Here is a 21,410-nt window from a genome sequence, read left to right as displayed (position 1 = left end):
ACTAGGGAGGTTAGACATCTTTTCACAGTTGATTGGCCATTCTGATGTTTTCTTCTGCAAACTGCCTGTTCACGGATTTTGCAGAGGTTTCTATTAGGGTGTCTGTCTCCCAACCACTCTTTGACTCCGTGCTCCCTGTTTATCCCAGTCCTGCCCTTTTGGCGTCCGATGCTCAGGTCCCCTCTCGTACTCCAAGTGCTGCTGCCTATTTCCACAGGTGAGCTGTGCCCCCCGGCCCTCCACGCAGCCAGCCTCCGTGTCAGCCAGCCTGAACCCACGACCACAGAGGGCTTCAGACTGGGCTTGGCCCAATCAGAAGGCAGTTCAAGTAGAAGATGATCTCCAAAGGTTTCCTCCTTTAACTTTTAAGACCAAAGCCTTCTTTTTTTTTTAAAATAAATTTATTTATTTATGGTTGTGTTGGGTCTTCGTTGCTGCACGCGGCCTTTCTCTAGTTGCGGCGAGCGGGGGCTACTCTTCGTTGCGGTGCGCGGGCTTCTCATTGCAGTGGCTTCTCGTTGCGGAGCACGGGCTCCACACACTTGGGCTTCAGTAATTGTGGCTCGCACTCAGCTTCTTGGAACCCAGCAACATAAAGGTACTGCATATTCCACAGACAATAAAACACTCATAAAGCCTGTACATCAAACTACTGTCACATCACGTAATACCCTAGTTTCAGATGGCAAGTGAAAGAAACATTATCATCATTTTCTTTCTAGCTTCAACTCTTCCACCAGAGCAGCAGAATTGATTAAAACATGGCTTCCAGAAAGGGCATCCTGCTTAGTTTGCATTCAACCCTCAAATTAAAGGAATACCGGCATGCAATTATAATTCTTATTACCATAGCCTAATCTGACCTTTTATGGATCTTCCTCCCTTTAGTTCACAGATGGCACTTTTTACTGCCACTGTGACAGGGATTTCTGGGCTCTTTTTGAAAAATAAAAACAAAAAACCAGAGCATTCCCTTCTTTCTCCAGTGGCGCTAATCATTGTGGCAGAACCCTGAGCCTCTCTTGGAATACAGAATGCCCTCCTGTTTACTCTACATAGAGGGGTACACAGTTAAGGATTAACTAGGCTACTCCCTTTCGGAGAGGCCAATGGCTGTGCAACATTCATTCAGCAACCAGGCACTGACGATCTGCCAGGAGATCTGCCTGAAGGGGTAGCTGCGGTGTTAAACAAGATGGACTTCTCGCTCCCCAAAAGCACAGCAGCTGAAGTGCAGGAGATGCGCCCGAACACAGAGGGAGATGTGAGTCACTCTGGAGGGACCTGAGGGACGCTTCACCAAGGAGGCACGTTTGAGCTGTGTCTTGAGGGAAAGGTGCACCGAGGAGAGGTGGAGGAGAACTCTGGGGCAGAGCACACAGCAAGAGGAAAGGCGCAAGATGTCTGAGAAGGCGCGGATCCAGTGTGTGGCAGGGATGATGGTGGGAGATGAAGCTGGAGAGCTCTGAGTCAGACTCTGGAATGACCGGCTGTCACACTGAGGAGTGTGGACTTTCTGCAGCAGACTGTGGAGACACCGAGGACAGGGACTGTCCCCGGCATGTTAAAAGGTTGAGGTAGGAAGCTGCAACTGCATTGCGCTTGTACTCACAAAACCACACTCCGGGCAGACTGTTCCCGAAGCACACAGAGCCCTGTCCTGCCTCAGGGGTTTGCTCCTGTGGTTCCCTGAGGCTGGGACACGCTTCCATCAGCCCTTAACTGGCTGTTCCTTGAGGGGGAAGCTCAAATGCCACTTCCTCTGAGAGACCCTCCATGGCCTCTCTTTCTAAGTACATCCTCACCCTCCAGCTATTCGTTTTCACACTGACCCTTCACATTGTTTACCTGTTTATTGCCTCCCCCCTGGAATGGAAGCCCCATGACAGCAGAGCCCGTCTGTCCTGCTCATCATTCCTGCCTAGAATGGTAAGTAGCACGAAGCAAGACGTCAAATATTTCCCGAATGAATTAAAGAATTAATGAATGTATTTCCAGGGTTCTAGCTGCAACTATGCCCCTTCCCTCCCATTGAAGAAAGTATGGTTGAGCATAAGTGAGCAGGTGCGATATTACTTATTCCAAAATCTGTATGCCCATGCCACACCGCACACCAATGAAACCGGAAGATCTGGGGGTGGGATCTGGACATCAGTATTTAAAGGTCTCCAGGTGATTCCAATGTGCATCCAAGGATAAGATTCAATGACTCTGAAGAATAAGAGTGTGGCCTTGGAACCAGACAACCCGCATTTGTTTCTCAGATCTACCACCCAGATCTACTCCTCAGATAAAGTCTGGGGTCACCTCTCCCTAATCTCTTGACTCTGTTCTAATTTATTTTTTTTAAGCAAATACATTTATGAATTTTAGTATCTTAGTAAAATTACCTGTGACACGTTACAAATGCTCAAGACACAAAGAGATGTCACAACCCCAAACAGAGACTTCCTATGTGGTAGAAGCAACTGGTATATTTAAAGCCGAAGTGTGCCATGATCCATTTCAGAGCATAAGAGTACATCTTTGATTATACCAAAAAGCATTTCAGCTAGGACCTGATACCTACAAAGGTGGCAATTTAATCTCAAAGACTTACTCCTGGGCTTCCCTGGTGGCGCAGTGGTTGAGAGTCCACCTGCCGATGCAGGGGACACGGGTTCGTGCCCCGGTCCGGGAAGATCCCACATGCCGCAGAGCGGCTGGGCCCCTGAGCCACGGCCGCTGGGCCTGCGTGTCCGGAGCCTGTGCTCCGCAACGGGAGAGGCCACAACAGTGAGAGGCCCGCGTACCGCAAAAAAAAAAAAAAAAAGATTTACTCCTATCTCTACACAATTAATGTGCTGGTTTGTTGCTCTATAGCAAGGAGGGGGGTTGGAAGTTCTTCAGAAAGATAAACGTGGGTTATAGTTTAATCGTTTTCTGATGTCTTCCATGTATTGGGCACTAGAATACAGACATATAAATAAGACAGAAGGCCAGATCTTACAGTACTAAGACCAGGGGAAACAAGACAACACCCAGTACCATGACAGGCATTACTCAAATAGAGTACTGTGACAATTGCTAGCATTTGCCAACACTGTACAAAGCATTTCATGTGTAAACCTCATTAAATCCTCAGAGCCATCCCAGGCTGTAGGTACTATCATTGTTCCCCCCATTTTACAGATGGGGAAAAGAAAGTACAGAAAGGTTAAGTAACTTGCCTGGGGTCACACAGCTATGAAACAACAGAGCCTGGATTCAGATCCAGACAGCCCAACTCCAGAGTCCTGTGCTTAACCCTCATGCCATACTGTGTCATGGGAACAAAGGGGCAGGAAAGAGCACTTGTGGCTGTAGGAAGGGACGTTTCCTGGGGAAGACAGCATTAGTGTTTGCCTTGAGAGATGGGTCGACTTTCAAGAGGCAGAGATGGGGGCAGGATTGTTTCCCAGCAAGTGGATGGTGGAGGCATTAGTGAAGATTTGGAAGTTGGAAAACGCTCTTGAGGAATGGCATTTGGGCGACTGTAGGGTCTGTGACAAGGAGTAAGATAGTCGTATGGGAAATGGGCCAGGCTAAGGGCAGATTACAGAGTGTCAGGATGCCGGTAAGGGTCTGGCCTTGAGTTAATAGCCATTCAGGAGCCACTGAAGGTTTTCGAGTGTCAGAGGCACGGCAGCAAGTTGGGTCATGGTCTGGATGGCGAGATGGCGGTGGGAGACCAGTTAGGCAGTGGTGTTAATAATCCAAGCAAGGGGAACAAAACCAGGCTAGGACAGTGACAGTGAGATAAAAGAGGAAGTAACAGACATGAGAGGTTATAGAAGGAACTCAACAGGACCTGCTGTGGGCCTGGAACACGGAGAGCAGTGCGCGGGAGTCACGGGAGCATCTCATGTTTTGACACTGGAAGGATGGAGACACCATTCCCTCCGATAGGGAAGACAGGAACAGGCTTGGCAGAGGAAAGGGGGCAGATAAATTTCCTTTGGGAATGTGAGGAGTCAGCCTCATTATTCTTAAGCCAAACCAGCAGGAAGACTTTCTATTATTTGACGCCCTGCTCAGAGATTCTTCGCACTGACTGCTTTCAAATTGTGCTGTGACCTTTTTACCTACTGAAACTGTGAACCCGTCTGGGGTGAGAGATTTTAGGAATTCTGTCTTTACTTAAGACTCTTCAGTCCTAGAAGGCTATGATGTGGTGTGATTCCATCAAGAACGTAGGAAAGCCAAAGTGAATTTCTTCGTTCAAGGAATTCAAAGCAAGGAGGAGGCAAGGCAAGAACTTCTGTCCAACTTGGGCAGAAGTTAAAACATCCTAGAGTCGAGGGCTTCCCTGGTGGCGCAGTGGTTGAGAGTCCGCCTGCCAATGCAGGGGACACGGGTTCGTGCCCCGGTCCAGGAAGATCCCACATGCCGCAAAGCGGCTGGGCCCGTGAGCCATGGCCGCTGAGCCTGCACGTCCGGAGCCTGTGCTCCGCAACGGGAGAGGCCACAACAGTGAGAGGCCCACGTACCGCAAAAAAAAAACAACAAAAAAAAACATCCTAGAGTCGAATTTGAAGCCATTAACAGTTCAAGACTTGTTGCTCTGATTCTAAAGAAGTGAATTAACTTTCAGGGAGGGCCTGGTGCCAGACACTGCAGCCAGATAGATTAATCATAGCTCCTGCACTCAGATACTGTGGTTTATTCCCTCATTACCCAAAGTGTGGTCCACGGACCAGCAACATTAGCACCGAGAACTTACTAGAAATCTCAGATGTCACTCCAGACCTATCGAATTAGAATCTTCATGTAATAAGACCTCAGGTGATGTATATGCGTCGGAACAGAGGAAGACTAAGGGTTTTGGAATCAGGCGTATCTGGGTTTAAATCTCAGTCACTTACCTACGAGCACTTAACCTCTTGGACCTGCTTCAATCAATCAGGGGCCCTAGACCTTGGTTTCCACCTTAGAGCAACCTGGGGAGCTTTCAAAACCTCCATGGCCTGGCCATAGTGCAGACAAATTACATCAGAATCTCTCCGGGGTAGGATCCCAACATCAGTATGTCAGGGCCTCCCAGTGATTCCAACGTGCAGACAAGGCTGAGAACCACTGATGACTCTGAAGGACAAGGATGCGGCCATTGGAACCAGACGATTTTCATTTGTATCCCACATCCACCATTTCATATAGGAAGGAGGAATGGGGCTTCTTAACCTCTCCCTAGGCGTTAGCTCCTCCACCTGTGAAATGACATATCAGAAACTCTTTCAAAGGGCTCTGAGCACTGAAGGAGTTGACACATGTAAAGCACTGGGCACGAGGCACAGGGCTCAATGAATATTTGTTATTACTGATGCAAGTCCCAGCTTCCTTTGCAGAAAGAACCTAGGAAGGAACACACAGTCTGAGGTTATCACAAGAACAAACCTGCAGGCCTGCTTGTACTTTCCCCACCAGGGATGACTTCCAATGACTGGGCCCGCAAGGGGTTAACGGGTATTGCCTTAGTTGTTTTAAAAATTTAAGAATCTATTCTTTTTCTTCTGAACTTGGAGAATAAGGCAACAGTGGCTGGCAAGCTTTTGCAGACGAGTAAGGTTTACCCAAAATGCTCCCAAATAAGGGGTCAGAACTGGGTGGGGGGCAAGGCGCATCTTCCAATGCTTTGTGTTCTGTCCTAACACTTTGGGCAACAGACCAATGCCTCACTGCAATCTCCCCACTTCGAGTATCTAGGAGTTGGAAAGGTCTTTATATATAAAGACTCCATACCACTTTGCTTTCCAGGGCTCTGCAAATGGGAAAGCAAGGCCCAGGGAGCTGAGACTTACACAGGGTCACATGCAATATAAGGGCACGACCAGAAGGTGTAAAGCGACCCCCAGTCAGATGGAGAGGAAATAGCCTAGTAGTGAAAAAGGAACTGAATGAAAGGGAGAAGAAAGACATAACAGTGCTTTGAACCAAAGAGCTTTATAAATACTTGTGGCTTGAACCTGCCCAGGAGGTAGATAAGCATGTTCGCTTTAGCTTGTCCTCAAATTCAACCTCTCACAAGAGGTTAAGAAACACACCCAAGGCTGGAACTGACACTCAGACCTCCCGACTTCCTGGCTTTGGAGCTGAGAGCTCAGCCTCCAACTCCCTTGTCTATCAGGAAAAACATCTGGGTTATAATGCTTGAGGATGGGATATCAAGGGGAAGTGGTGGAAGTTTGGTTCTTTAAGAAACTTTGAGCGAGACTGCAGAAGACCAAGCCAGGAGCCCCGCCCATGGCCTGAGTCCCAAGGCGCAAGTGTTTCTGCACTTCTCCTATCCTAGATGCTTCCCTTGTATGACCCTCAGGGAACTCTATTTGTCAGAGATGTTGGATGGGAAGAAAGAAAGTTGAGACTTCAAAATGTGTGAACCCACACTGGCCCCGAGGCGCTGTCTCAGGTAACCAAGTCTTTCCTTTACACAGTCATTTGTCCGTGATCCCACACGGCTCCCCTGCCATACTGGCAAATGCCTACTTGAAGCAAAGAGAAAGGAACAGGCAGGACCACAAGCAGAAAAAGCAAGGGGAAGTCATCTTTAAAGGCCAAAAGGTTATATGAAACATAATAAAATACAACTGTTTCCTTTAAAATTTTTAATGGGCAGGAAATGGTATAGAATAACTGCCAAGTCACATAAATTAATGTTTTTGTTAATGTTTGTGATTCTGGAAAGAGCCCTCTATCGGTTGATGAAACTACAGGAGAGTTTTCATCACCGCTGCCTGGGTGCATGACTGGGTGTGGGCCACGGACCCATCTTCACATGGTCCAGAAAAAGAGGCGGCTGCCATGTCTGGCGGGCTTCAGATCTCCTTCCGTCTCAGGGCTGGGCTCTGGCCTTGCTCTTGAGTCATAGGGATTCTCTGGTAAAGGCCGATCTGTTTTCACTTTGGTGACCTGCAGCGGGTAAAAGAGGAGAAGCAGAGCTGAGGGGCAGGTGGAGAAGCTGTGAGCATGAACCCACCTCCTGGGGTCTCCTCTCCGCTCTGGCTGCCTCAGCCACTCCCCATCCATAAAGCCCTAGCAAATCACACTTACCCCGAATAAACAATGAAGAAGGCCTAGTTTGTGTCATTCCACATGGAAGAAGTTAGGGATACGGAAGAGAGCACGATTCACACTGTCCTCGGTGAAGGAGTCAGCCCGGAAAAGCACCCAGGCCTTCCTAAGCGGGTCACGGTGACCGAGAGACGAATGAGCGCTAGGACAGCAAGGCCTCCTCCACACGGCCACGCGTCCTCAGCCTGGCTCTGAGGGGGCAACGTTTACTTTCCTCTTGAAGGGTGAGCAGGAGCCAACCAGGAAGATTGGAGAGGAAAAGACCTTCCAGGGAGCCACCAGTGCACACGGAGACAGGGGCGCGGCCTTGGGGCAGCCGAAGCACGGGCCGCGTGCAGAGCGCAGGGAGAGGCAGCCCCTAACCAAGCACGTCCTGTTGTTAGACGTGACGCCAAGCGCGTTACTCCAGTTCACTCTCACACTCCTCGGAGGTCAACCTGCAGGTTCACTGGGACCCCCCAGCTAACGGTGGATGGACCTGAAATGAGATCTGCCTGCTCCAAAGCCCGTGCTCTCACAGAACGCTCGACACTGAGACACGGGAGCCAGGTGATGAACGGCACGCCAAGATGCTTGAATTTTAACCCAAGGGCAACAGGTGTCACTGGAGCAGGGAAGTAACTTACTCATGTCTGCAGGCCAGGCCGGAAGGAGCAGAAGCTAGACGGGGGCGCTGAGCCAATGGGCCAGGCGAGAGAGGGAGCCAACTGGGGTCCCGGGGAGAGAGGAGGACGGCGTTTTACACCCACTGAAACCCACAGAAGTCTCCCTCAGAAACCCAGCAGAAATTGTTCTCATTTTAAAGATGAGGAAACAGGCCCAGAGAGGCAGAAAGACAGAAGGCCATGGTTATCGGTAGTCTTGTTATCTGGTGGCCTCCTAAGCCACTCCACATACTGTGACCAGATCAATCTTCCCAGATGTACAAATTCAAACACCATCTATTGTGAACAGAGCTTTCATGGACACAATCACATAATTCTTATTATAACCACCCTCTGAGGCATAATTATCTCGAGTTCACGGAAGAGGAGCAGAGATGGCTGGCCTGTCTAAGATCAAGACACAGCAAATGTCAAGAGTTGGAGCTGGAACCCCAGTCTTCTGACTACAAGTCCAGAATAGTTTTTCATTTGCTTTTGAAACAGTTCTCTCATCTCTCTGCTATAATTAGAGATCACTAATGGTTCCTTACTGCTTGACAGAGTATTCCAAATGCCTCCAGCTGGCATCTGAAGCTCCTTTAAGGAATTCAAGATGTCTATGAAATAAACCTAGAAAAAATAAAAGGACCCCTTTAAAGGACAAACTACTGGGGAAAGGACAATAAAGCAACTTCCTCTTCTGCACCACACTCGAAATAGAAAAGGAGAAGCATGTGGTCAAACTCATTACCTGGTAAATGGCTGGGCACCTGATTTAACCTTCAATTTCCTATCTGTAAAGCGGAACGAGTAGTAGCTCCTAGGGTTATTAGAGTATACATGAAGCACCCGATGTATGGAACAGGTGCTCCATTAGTTATTTTCAATACTAATATTATTAGGACAATGGAATTATGGGTGAGAGAGAGTAACCCTGCCTAGGAGAGCCAGAAACTTCAAAGACAGACCTGACACCTGAGCTGAGACTGGACGAGTGAGTATGAATTCACTGGGGGCAAACAGGAGGGAAGGGCAAGCCAGTGGAACCAGAATGCACAAGTGAATGACGCTAAAATGGAGGCTTTGTCCAGCCAATTATGACCGTCCTTAGAAAGAGACCGAATACTGAACTTAAGTATAACTAAAGCTGATAATCCTCTTAAAGAAATACACTTTTGAAGAGAGTTCAGATAACAGTACGTTTTCCTTTTATAGGTTTTAAAAAATGTTATTACAAAGATTCAGGAATAAAAATGCTTTCTTAACAACATGATTTGTAAATTCTCCTTTCGTGAGACAGAAATGAGAAACGGTAGTTTTCTCGATTCTATGAAAAAGTTCCACCACTTTCCAACTTAGAATTATCAACTATTTAAAATAATCTGCTCATTTGGAATTAAAATATACACACTACTATATATATAAAATAAATAACCAACAAGGACCTACTGCATAGCACAAGGGATTCTACTCAGTATCTTGTAATAACCTGTAATGAAGTGAATGTAAAAAATATATATATGTGTATATATATACACATATATATATATCTCTGAAGCACTTTACTGTACACCTGAAAGTAACACAACATTGTAAATCAACTATATTTCAATAATTTTTTTTTTTTTTTTTGCGGTACGCGGGCCTCTCACTGTTGTGGCCTCTCCCTTTGCGGAGCACAGGCTCCGGACGCGCAGGCTCAGCGGCCATGGCTCACGGGCGCAGCCGCTCCGCGGCACGTGGAATCTTCCCAGACCGGGGCACGAACCCGCGTCCCCTGCATCGGCAGGCGGACTCTCAACCACTGCGCCACCAGGGAAGCCCAATAAAAATTATTTTTAAATAAAAATAAATAATTTGTTTGGTACAGCAAAGAAGATATCCGAAGTAAAGATATGCCAGATACACACACACAAAAATTGCTGAACCATTCCTCTACTTATGGCAAAAAGCTTAAGACCCAACTATCCACAGATGCCACACACAAAGGGGGGGAACGAACATTAACTGGGGACCTATGTGCCAGGTACTATGCTGGGGATTCACACAGGCTTCGTAGCTTAATCCTCACAGAAAAACAGGGATTAATACTGGTCCCATCTTATAAATGTGGTAGGATAGGAAATGTTAAGAAATTTGCTCAAGGACCCATAGCAATTAAGTCAGGAAACTAACATTCAAATCCACTCAGTCTCCATTCAAACCAGAGTTCTTCCCTCCATGCCTTGCTACCTATGCTTCCCAGAGGGAATGGAGGGTGACAATGCTTAAGAAGCCAGGGATGGGTCAGATCACAAAGGGCTGTGGCATGTCAGGACATGGAGGGGATGCTTTGTTTTGCAAGCAAATAGGAGTGCCCTTGAAAAGCTGTTTGTTTTTTTAAAGGAAAGTGATATTTGACTTATTTTCCACACAGATCATGCCTGTAGTGATCCATCCTCCCCTCCCAGAAATTCATGTAGCCCAGTTAAGAACTCCTGTCCAGGAAGTGGGGGACAGTGAGAGGATTCAAAACAATATTCCAGGAGATGCTACAGGAATTGAGGACTGGATAAAGGAGGAAGGAGTGCAAAGTGAAGAAAAAAGACATTCAGGTTTCTCCCTCTGAGGGTTCAACAGATGGTGGTGTCACAACTGAGACAGGAAATATGGGAGAAAGAAAAGAAAAACAAGCTTTTTTTTTTCTTTTTTTCTTTTTTTTTTTTTTTCGAAAAACAAGCTTTTTAAACTATAGGCATTACTTTTTTTAAATCTCAGGTATGTTCCTGAAAAATCTGGCATAACCTCAAACCTATTTCCCCACAATAAACTCAATGTTTTCAGCTGACGGTGCCCCTAACATTTTGATTATCCTTGTCTACTTCCTTCTGTTCTTCAGTTAACTAATTAATCAAAAACAAATCTGCACATGCTGGGCGAGCTACTTAAAGGAACACTTCTATTAAATAAACTCCCTCCGGACTGTGTATAACCACTCCCTAATGAAGCTGACTGGTCAGTCTGGATTTCTCACATCAGATCTGTACTCACAGAAGACCCGTTCCGGACCACCCCCTGCCTTTCCCCACCCTTAGCGAGTGAGAGAGAGAGAGAGAGAGAAAGAAAGAAAGAGGGAGAGAGCAGCAGGAAACTGTGTTACCTTTGACAGCTCCCCCAGGTCGGGTCGCACCCAGCCCAGTTTGTCCAACACACACTCGTCAAACTTTGCCTGCTGTTTGCGACACCGACGAAATAACTGCAAGCCGGCGTAATCGATGCAGGTCCAGTATTCTGTAAAAGGCTCCGAACAGTGCCGCTTTATCTGCCTGGAAAAGAGGCCTTGATTAGGGGCAGCTCTTTGCAAAACGATGAAAAACAAAAAAGTGGGGAAAAATTTGGTGCAGACCTCATACACACAGCCTTGCTTTTTGAAAGGTACGGGAGTACTCTTACCTCACTTACAAGACCACATGGAGAGCCTCGGGTTGAGAAACAATACATAAAAAAAGATTTCTGAGGAATAAGACCTAACTTCTTTGTGTAGCAAAAACAAATGAATAGAAATGTCAAAAGACTGTGGTCTAAGGGGTATATATTTCACTTAGAACTCCTCACTTGGGACCTATTTATTCTTCTTAGATCCAATCTAAAGATTACCCACTTCGCAAATTTAGAAGAGAAGGAGGCACACTCAGAGATGGGCATGCTGACAGAAGTCAGAGGTGACAGACATTGACAGAGGAGGAGACAGACTATAAAAAGCAAATTCAAAACTAACAAGGATCTTCTGATCCCGGGGTCAATCCGTGTAGAGGCGACCTGCCCTACACGCCTCCAAAGCTCAAAAGCCTTCATTCTATTCGTGTGCTGAACGAAAGCAGAGATTAATCCTTGTCATTAAGAAGAACGTTAAATTATATTTGCTCTCTGTTAAGAAGCAACATAGCATATAATTCATTTTGTGGTAACCAGAAATGGCTGAAGAAAAACTAACTTTTGTGTATAAAAGGGATGAGCCTCCATTATTTTGCGAAATTCCCCTTCTCTCACCATTCAACTTTGCTAGTAATCAAATAAATGCAAAGTCAAACGAGAACAAAATACTGTTATTTTATGTAAAAGCCATATTTGAGGCAGTGGAAGAAGCGTGGAGCACCTCCTTCCCCCGGTGGAATAATAATGAAGTATTTGCTTGTCACACTCCAAGAATCTAGCTACACTCAACACAGGAATCGTATTTAACACGTCTCGGGAAGAACCTCGGAGGTGGCCGAAGGAAATACATGAAGAAAAATTGCCTTTCCATTCCTGCTCAGTTCCCCTCCTGGGAGGCAACCAAGGGGCACCGGTTTCTTATACCTTTGCAGGTATTTTTTTTTGCGGTACGCGAGCCTCTCACTGTTGTGGCCTCTCCCGTTGCGGAGCACAGGCCCCGGACGCGCAGGCTCAGCGGCCGTGGCTCACAGGCCCAGCCACTCCGCGGCGTGTGGGATCTTCCCGGACCAGGGCAGGAACCCGCGTCCCCTGCATTGGCAGGCGGACTCTCAACCACTGCGCCACCAGGGAAGCCCCCTTTGCAGGTATTTTGAGTATAGCCTTGGGGGTGGTGGGATGTGTTAAGAGGAAGGAAGAAGGAATGTCAAAGCCTCGGGAGCTTTACTGGGTTACCTGTAGCCTCAACGACCTGCATTTCTACGGTACACAAAACTGCACCCCCCCTAGCCTCAACTTAAGAATCGCAATGGTGGTGAGCAACCGTGTCCAGTTGGAGTTTTGGACTCCTCCAGTATGCTGCAGCGGAAGAAAGGCTGCAAACCATCACTCTGGTACTTAGGTCTGTGTTCTGGGCTCTGTTACCCTGGTACCCACACTAATAGACAATTACCTACTAGAGCTTACAGCAAGCTAGTTCAGCACCTCAGGAGCTTGTGAAATCCAAACATTTCCCACTTAAACATGCTCCCTCTGAGTCAAAGGAAGAATACTTTGCCAAAGTTCTCTTAGAAAATAAAAAAATTTTAAAGGAACACACATTCCACCTTATTAGCAATCAAATCAATGCAAATTCGAGCAAGAGTAAAACACCATTTTGTACCTATCAAATATTTAAATAATATGCAATGCTGGAGAGGGATACCAGGATACAGGCTGAGGACAACATAAACTGACCCAACTTCCAACTGTAATTCAAGAGCCATAAATCATGTTCAAAGCCTTTTAAAGAATAATCTCACTGCTCGGAAATTTATGCCAAGGAATTAATTATAAAATGAAAATGATCTCTACACAAATGTAATCACTGCAGATTTATCCAAAACAATCAATAATGATGTTTAATAACAAAATTATGGCTGGTTTATCTACGGATGGAATATTACACAGCCATGAAAAATGATGATCATGAAGACAGAGCAACTTGAAAGAATGTTTCCAATAGTTTCAAGTGAAAAAATGAATTTTCAAATGTACACACACCATGACTTTAAGCACAAAAATATCTCTGCATGTGGACAAAGACAGCAGAAGCAAGAAAGAAGGAAAGCAGCTATTGTGTGAAGCAATTTTTTTTCCCTCTAGCGTCATTGTAAGGGACATCTGTGGGTTTTGCCTAGCCAGCAGTCATTCTCTATTCTTCTGGAACATCCTTCAAATTTTCCTTTGGGGAACAACCCCTCCCTATCGCTCGGCAATGCGATTTAGATGAATCTAAGTCTACTCCCCACTTTAGGCCTGACCACTCACAGCATTTTATCTCCTGAAACACAACTGATTCAAAGATATGCACATGAAGTTGACCAGCCAGGCCAATGAGACTCAGTCCAGGGACCACTGCTCATGCTACTGGGTGGCACTCTTTGTCTGGGTCTGCTAAGCAAGGAGCACAGCAGCTTGGACTGGCTGGTGGCCATTGCTGCTAAAGCAAGGAGAGGGTCTCTTTGAAAATGAATTTGACAGAGAAAGCAGGACTAAGAAACTGGGGGTGGGAGATAAGAGGTGAAGCCAAAAGATACCAAGTAGGTGTGAAATTATTTAAGCCCTTGAATCCAGTCCTGCCAGTCTTATTTCTGGACTTTACAGTGACATGAGCCAATTCCCTCTGAGTTGAGTTTCTGTCCTTTTTAATAGAGTTCTGACTAATATGGTTAAAACATTTTTCCACAATTATAATTTGGATTTTTTTTACTTATATCAAGTACAGTGGCCTACCTCAACACTTGACTCTGAACACCTTTCCTTTCCATCATAACTGTGTGTTCTGTAGTAATGATAATGATAACAATCTAGTAAATGCCTATAAGCAAGCCCTGTGCTAAGCTGTTTTTATGTGCCTTTTCAAATTTCTCACAACAATCTTATGATAGGTATTACTCTACAATTTGGAAGTTGGGCTTCATGGAGATTAAAGAACTTGCCACTATTTACAACAGCCAAGACATGGAAGTGACCTAAATGTCCAATGACAGACGAAGGAATAAAGAAGATGGGGTCTATACACACACACACACACACACACACACACACACACACACACACACACACACACACACAATGGAATAGTACTCAGCCATAAAAAAGAATAAACTAATGCCATTTGCAGCTACATGGGTGGACCTAGAGATTATCATACTGATTAAGTCAGAAAGAGAAAGACAAATACCATATGATATCACTTATATGTAGAATCTAAAATATGACACAAATGAGCTTATCTACAAAATAGAAACAGACTCACAGATATAGAGAAGCAACTTGTAGTTGCCAAGCGGGATGGGGGAGGGAAAGATTGGGAGTTTGGGATTAGCAGATGCAAACTATTATATATAGAATGTATAAACAACAAGGTCCTACTGTATAGCACAGGGAACTATATTTAATATCATGTGATAAACCATAATGGAAAAGAATATGAAAAAGAATATATATAACTGAATCACTTTGCTGTACAGCAGAAATTAACACATTGCAATTTTATTTATTTATTTATTTTTATTTATTTAGGCCACATGGCACGTGGGATTTTAGCTTCCCGACCAGGGATGGAACTCATGCCCCCTGCATTGGAAGCATGGAGTCTTAACCCCTGGACCGCCAGGGAAGTCCCAACACAACACGGTATATCAACTATACTTTAAAAAAAAAAAAAAAGTGCCAAGTAATAAAGAACAAAAAGAACTCTCATTTATTGTGTGCTCTACTTTGGTCTATGTGACTGCAAAGCCTTGCATTCCCTACTAAAATTAGTAAACTTATCCTTCCTTTTAATTAGCTGGATGTTCACAGAGATACATATACCTTGATGTTGCAACCAGTGGGCACTGACGTGAAAAGATCTTACCTAAAGAAGTCCAGGGCACACTGGTTGACAAGCTTGCTTTCCTCTAAACACCGCCTCGGGTCCTTCTCTTCCCACCGGCAGAGCATGAACTCCTTGTTGGGCTTATCGCACTGAGCTCCGTAGTGATGGGCCGCAGCTTTCAGCACAGAAGAACTGACTTTCACCTGGGGAGAGGAACAGAGGAGAAGGACCAGATTTGTACCAGGACACCACTTCCTTAACCTCACCTCATGCTGGTCAAGATACAGGGAACAGGAAGGTAGCCCCGTTCTGACTTTGCCAAGAACACTAAAGACAGGGGACTCTGTAATAATCCCTTATGATCTATGGTGCTTCAGAGATCACAGAGCTCTTTCACATGTATGATTTTCCACACCTTCGTAATAATCTCATCAGGCTGATATTACCATCCCCATCCCCATTTTAGACATAAGGAAATGGCAGCCCGAATGGAATCCTTAGATCTTTATGAGAGAGAAAGTGGAGCTCTGAAGGAAGATGGAGGCTTCTGGGATGTACGGGGAGGAACCGACCCTGAGGAGCACTGCTAAGTCTCCTCTCCAGGAATAAAAGTAACAGTGGGAGGATATATAAGATTCCCGGAAGATGACAGACTCACAGAAGATTAGAGACTGGAAGGGATCAGTAACGGCATCTAGTTCAGCAAGTTATTATTAATAATAAAGTACTGAATCTGTGAACTTTTTAAAATTATAGAGTATATCCAAGGCGGTCATCCCTACGACGGTGTCAGTCTCACTCACTTGCACCCCAGCACATTTTCTTGAGAAGCACAGCGTAGCTACAGCCAGCTCACGGTACAGTCCAGAGCCTGTGTAGCAGCTGCTACAGCAGGGGTCCTGCTAGCCTCTTTCTGTACCACCTCTTCCTGCGCCGATACCACAATGTTTGAATTACTGTTCATTGTCTGGGAAGACCATCCTCCTCACTATTCATCCTTTTCAAAACCGTTCTGGCTGTTCTTACAGATGAACACCCTTCCTCCAATAATTCCCATTGGAGTTGTACTAAGTCTAGTTATACAACAAATTAGAAAGGAAAGGGCACTGTTACACTATTGGGTCTCTGCTCACATTTTATCTCAGAGTCTTTCCCTAATCACCTTAGATAAGCTAGCGCCAGTGGTCACTCTATCTGTGACCACTGGAACGTTAGCTCCAAGAGGGTAGGCATTTTGGGTTTTTTTGTTTGTTTGCTTGCTTGTTTGTTTTTTCGGTACGCGGGCCTCTCACTGTTGTGGCCTCTCCCGTTGCGGAGCACAGGCTCCGGACGCGCAGGCTCAGCAGCCATGGCTCAGGGGCCCAGCCGCTCCGCGGCACGTGGGATCTTCCCGGACCGGGGCACGAACCTGTGTCCCCTGCATCGGCAGGCGGACTCTCAACCACTGCGCCACCAGGGAAGCCCTGGCATTTTGTTTTTAACAGAGGTCGACTACTGTAAAGATCTCCGTTCTCCCTAAGTTAAACGAATTAAGGTGGTGTTTACTATGGTCCACCAAGCACCCAAAACAGCGCCCCAGCACAAGTAGCCGTCTAGCACTCACTCTGTGCCAGCAGCAGGGGAGGTAGCAGTTACAAGAGTTAAGAATACGTGAATGATGCCGTCTCACCCAGAACACAGTATGTCTCTCCATTTATTTAGCTCATTCTCACTTTCTTTGGTCAAAATTACAGTTTCCTTCATACAGGAAACTTGCATATTTCTTGTTTATTCCTCAGTGTTCTCACATTTTGGATACTATCTAAATGGGACATTTTCCCCTTAGATTTTCAAGTTGGTTACTGCTTGTTTTTACACTGTATCTTCTCTGTAACCATAGTCTACTGAACTCTTGTCAGTTCTAATAGGAAACTCAAGAGGATTAAGAGAAAAGCTTCCATTTACAAATAAAAACTGCCTCCCTTCCTCTCTGATACTTACATCTTTCTGTCCTTCTTCCTCTCTTTCCCTGTCTTAATGCTCTGACCAAAACTTCCAGGATGAGACAGACAAACAGCAATGGCAGTAGGCGCCCTTGCCTTGTTCTAAACTTTAAAGTAGTTTGGTATGATACTGGCTGTTGGTGTCTGGGATATACTTGTTGGACGTTCCTCATTAGGGAAGTTTCTTTCTAACCATAAATGGCTTTGTTGCACTGTTGTTTCCTCCACCAGGAAAGACTGAAATTTTCAGGTTTCTTTTTCATTAATCTATAAATGTACTGTAGAGCATGAACAGATTTTCTAAAACTGACCCATTGTACCTAGAATAAAATCTAGTTTGTCCTAGTGCATTATGCCTTAAGATACTCCTGGATTTGATCTGCAAATATGTATTAAGAACTTTTACATGAGAATAATTTTATAATTATCATTTTTATAATAATAAAAATTTTATAATTTCATTTTTCAGGAATTTCACACAGCTTAGGTTAAATTATTAATATTTTTAATAAGATAAAAGGCAAGGAAAGATGAAGAGATAATTCATCTACACACTATAGGAAGAGAAGAATAAAGTTATAACTTTGACTACTAATATTACAACTGTTCTAATTATCAAAGTAAAGGTAAATTTAGGATGTAAGTGAAATTTGCCATGACAATTCTAATACGCTCATTTAAAAATCTGTAAAATTTTGTATTCGAGTTTTTATAATAGTTTACTTAGGTTAATTGAGTGGTACACGTTTGCTTGCTATATTACCTGTAAAGAGCTGGGAGACTAAAAAATCAAGACGCAAACTTTTTTTAAAGCTTAATATATTTAAAAAATTAAGTTAGCTGCATTTATTTCCTTGTCAAATGTCTTAAAACATCTTTAAATGGCTGATTTAATGTCTTAAAACATCTTTAAATGGCTGATTTAATTACTCCGATGCCTTCACAGCTATCACGCCCCCAAAAGCCTATGGCTTTCTTTGCTTTACTTCCCCACAAGTGTAGAGGTCTTATCCCAGTCTAGGTTATGTCCATGTTGTTGCGCACATAAAACACGCCCTGTCACAGGGAAACCAAGGCTGAGAACCACTCACTGAATTTATTTCCTTAGGAAAAGGAGCAATGTGCTCGAGATGGCACAGCAAGTCAGTGGCAAGCGCAGGACTAGCACCAGAAAGTGTGACCTCCAATCAGGCCTCTCCCCATTGCATCACTGAGGAGGCAAAGAACTTCAGATGTCACCACCACCCCTCACCTGCTTCTTCACTAATACTGACAAGTTCCAACAGAAGCCACAGCTTTTCACAGCTGCTTACTGTGAATACCCTCTCAGATTCATTCAGCTCCCTTTGTCTCAAAGAACACAGAATTTCAATGCCCCTCCTCATCTGTCCTCATAACAGCCTCACTGCACAGCAGGTTTAGATGGTCTGCAGGTGCGGAAACAGAGGCAGAAGAAGTCCCACAATCTACGAGCAGTCTTCTAGTCCTGTTCTCTCTTCCTTAAACCAGATCTGCACCTTTTTTTTTGTAGTTCTTAATTTATACTAGGTTTTGTATTTTGCTTAATTTATGTAAAATGGAGGATGACAGTACTTAGTTGATAGAACTGTTGTCAGGGTTAACACACATTAAAAATATGAAGAACAGTGCCTAGCACATAGAAGCACATCATAAATATTGGCCATTATTTTTACTCAAAATCGTTAATGTGTACAAGGATTTTCCTGCCCAAAGCTTCTGACTATTTTTCCATAGGCATGTGTCATATAAGGTCAATGAGGTCCAAAATAGGTTGAACTTGCTTCTCAAACCCACTCCTTCTGGCTTCCCCAGTTCTGTCAAGTTGCAAATCTGACACCGAATCCTCAACCTTTGCTGCCTCTGATACCTAAGTCATTGCAGAGTCGGATCAATTCTAGATAAATGCATTCTTTCCTCTCTGTAAGCACAGTCACCAATCATGCTGGGGTCAATAATATCTTCCTCAGTTATTGGTTTCCTGCTTTTCTTATTCCTCTCTTCCAACCATTCTTCACAGAGCTGCTGTCCTAAAAGACAATTCTTATTTTACTCTGTTATTAAAACAAATTAGCAACAAAACCCTTGAAGGATTCAGGCTTAACAGCAGAATAAGGCCTAAGTTTCTACTTAAGTATTCAAACCCTTCAGATCCCAACTATCCTTCTGGCCTTCTCACCCACCAGACTTTAAAAAGGTACTGGCTGTCCTCTAGGACACTGAACTCACTTTCCTGGAACCCATTTTTGGCCTCACCTGCTTACCTTTGCTCAGATCCTGCTTTGTTTAGAAAGTTCTTCTCTCCATCTCTGCCTGTAAATGCCATTCTTCAAATGACATTTAGCCAAGTCTTACATTATACCCAAGAAGTGCTTTCTCTGTTCCCTTCATAGCCTCAGAGAACTACACAGCTGGAATCACTTCATCTTACAAATAAAATAACTGTGTCTGCAAATGGGAAAAGTGACTCATCGAGGTAACCGAATAGTTAGGCCTAGAATTTAGATACAACTTCAAATCCTACCCTCTTTTCTTAAACCATGTCTGCCCCTCTTCTGTAGCATTTAATCATACTTGGTTTTGTATTTTAGCTATTTATGTAATTATCTGTTCCTCAGTTCAACTGTGTGAACTCTAAAGGCAAATTTATTCCAGAAATAGAACACGTGCAAGAAGCAGAACCTCAGATGACTGCTGAACCAAATTAAAGTGCCAGTGAAAAATACAGCAGCTCTAAGTCTTAACCCAGCTTCACAGTCGGGCAAGAAACAGACTGTTGGCAGTACCCACACGTCCCCACCCCCAACCTTTGGTACATGTCACTTTATTATAATAATTAAAATAATATAATAATAGTTGCCATTCTCACAGGCATATAAGATGAAGTGAAATAATGCAGGTAAAACACTTAACACAGGGCCTGGGATATAATTTTTGGCATGTAATTTTTCATCTTCCCCTCCCTCTCCTCCAGTGTAGCCTCATTATCCAGTCCTGTCCTGGCACTTTTTTTGCCTTAAAATCTTCCACCTCTCCCCACCACCTCACTTACAGGATGAAGTCCAAACTGCTCAGTCTGGCCTTGTGAAAGTTGCTTCCAGCCCTGCCTCAGCCCAAGGTACCTCTCCTGGCTCAGCAACTGTTGCTTTCCACCAACAAGAGTCATGTCAAAAAGCAAAACACAAAAGGTTCTGCTAAGCCTTCTCGCTCTTTTGAGCTTTTGCCCATAATATGGTAGTTTAAAAGCATGGGTTTTAAAATCAGACCTGGGTTCACATTCCAGCTTTACCATGTGACCTTGGGCAAATCACTTCTCTCAGGACCTGTTTCCTTACCTGTAACATGGAGAGATCGATTATACCCTTCCTTACAGTGTTGTTGGAAGGACCCTATGAATTAATGTCTGTAATTAGCAACCTGCCTGACATCTAGAAAAGGCCTGATCATGTCTGCTGTGATGAGTATTATCAGTCTTCCCTTCTCATAGCACTAACTACACTGTACTGTAATTGCCTCTTTATGTTTCTGTCTCCCTATTAGATTATAAACTCTATGAGGACAGGGACTCTCTCTCTCCTTTTCCAGTGTATGGGTAATTATTCAAATGAGAGCTGTTGAATAAATGAATGCTTTAAATGTCCTATTACCAAACACTTTCCCAGGTTGTTAGCAAATTCACTCTCCAATATCATCTCCTTTTTCTGCGGCTTCCTAGCTCCACTCCAACGCACTCTGCACCGACGATGCTACTTTAAGGTGACTCTCTCTCTCCCTCGACTGGAGCACCCGGGGTTGTACACTCACTTCGCAAGGAGGTTTGAGTATTAAGTGACATGAAGTAAGTAAAGTGACCCTGGTTGGTGCTTAATAAAAAGTACTATTATTCACGTAAAGGAGACGCAGGTTGCTGCGGGGAAGGGGAGGAGAGTTCTCGAGCTACTTAGGGATGGGTCTCCCCGGGCTGACCAGGAGGCCTCCGAGGGTCAACCTGTGTAAGTGTTGGGGGCATGGGGTGGGGATGGAGGATCCGGGGCCCAGGGTCCGCGGAGTGCAAGCAGGGCTGGGCCCAGGCCCGGGAAGCTGTAGCCCTGTGCCCCGCTTGCCTATCCTCCGGACGAGCCTCACCTCCTGCACTTTCAGGTCCTCCAGAGTGGGCAGCTCCACTATCCCGGGCATGACGGCGGTAGCCCCGACCCCAAGGAGGTGCCCGCTGCCGCGTCGCCCACGTCTCCTTGAACTCCCCTTCCGACTGTCGTGGGCCACGTAGCGTCCGCGCATGCGCAGCGGCGGCACGCAGGCGCACTGCTCCGCCCACCGGCGAGCCAGAGAGCATGCGTAGAGCCAGGAAGTTCCGCGGACCCTGGGGGTGGGGCTTCGCCTCGGTTCCGCCTATCCCTTCTGGTT

At 45.1% G+C, this 21,410-nt stretch overlaps 1 protein-coding gene across 4 annotated transcripts; it reads right to left on the bottom strand.

Moving 5' to 3' along the window:
* Positions 1-484: 484 nt before the first annotated feature.
* Positions 485-21,310, bottom strand: NDUFA8 (NADH:ubiquinone oxidoreductase subunit A8). Of its 4 annotated transcripts, XR_004350458.1 has the most exons (6): positions 21,132-21,286; positions 15,046-15,209; positions 10,870-11,035; positions 8,282-8,360; positions 7,066-7,793; positions 6,606-6,924 (listed from the first exon to the last, which is right to left on the bottom strand). XR_004350458.1 is itself a non-coding variant. In XM_032635666.1 (4 exons), the coding sequence occupies exons 1-4, from the start codon at positions 21,282-21,284 to the stop codon at positions 500-502; spliced, it is 585 nt and encodes a 194-aa protein (XP_032491557.1). In that variant the 5' UTR covers positions 21,285-21,286; the 3' UTR covers positions 485-499. The 4 variants fall into 4 exon arrangements, 2 of the variants coding, with proteins under 2 accessions (XP_032491557.1, XP_032491556.1); XR_004350459.1 differs by lacking the exon at positions 8,282-8,360 and having other exon boundaries at positions 6,785-6,924; XM_032635666.1 differs by lacking the exons at positions 6,606-6,924; positions 7,066-7,793; positions 8,282-8,360 and adding an exon at positions 485-601.
* Between the last annotated feature and the right edge of the window lie 100 nt (positions 21,311-21,410).

The sequence above is a fragment of the Phocoena sinus genome, chromosome 6 (genome assembly GCF_008692025.1).
Source record: "Phocoena sinus isolate mPhoSin1 chromosome 6, mPhoSin1.pri, whole genome shotgun sequence".
Lineage (NCBI taxonomy): Eukaryota > Metazoa > Chordata > Mammalia > Artiodactyla > Phocoenidae > Phocoena > Phocoena sinus.
The sequence above is the reverse complement of the archived record's forward strand: the minus strand, read 5'-3'. Positions and strand labels throughout refer to the sequence as shown.

What these genes read in the sequence shown, in the direction of transcription:
- NDUFA8 (XM_032635665.1), bottom strand. Translation starts at nt 21,284, where the DNA reads ATGCGCGGACGCTACGTGGCCCACGACAGTCGGAAGGGGAGTTCAAGG. An exon ending in AGGACCTGAAAGTGCAGGAG is followed by an intron (nt 15,210 to 21,131) that starts GTGAGGCTCGTC and finishes TCCTCTCCCCAG; the next exon opens with GTGAAAGTCAGTTCTTCTGT. An exon ending in TGTGCCCTGGACTTCTTTAG is followed by an intron (nt 11,036 to 15,045) that starts GTAAGATCTTTT and finishes CCTCTTTTCCAG; the next exon opens with GCAGATAAAGCGGCACTGTT.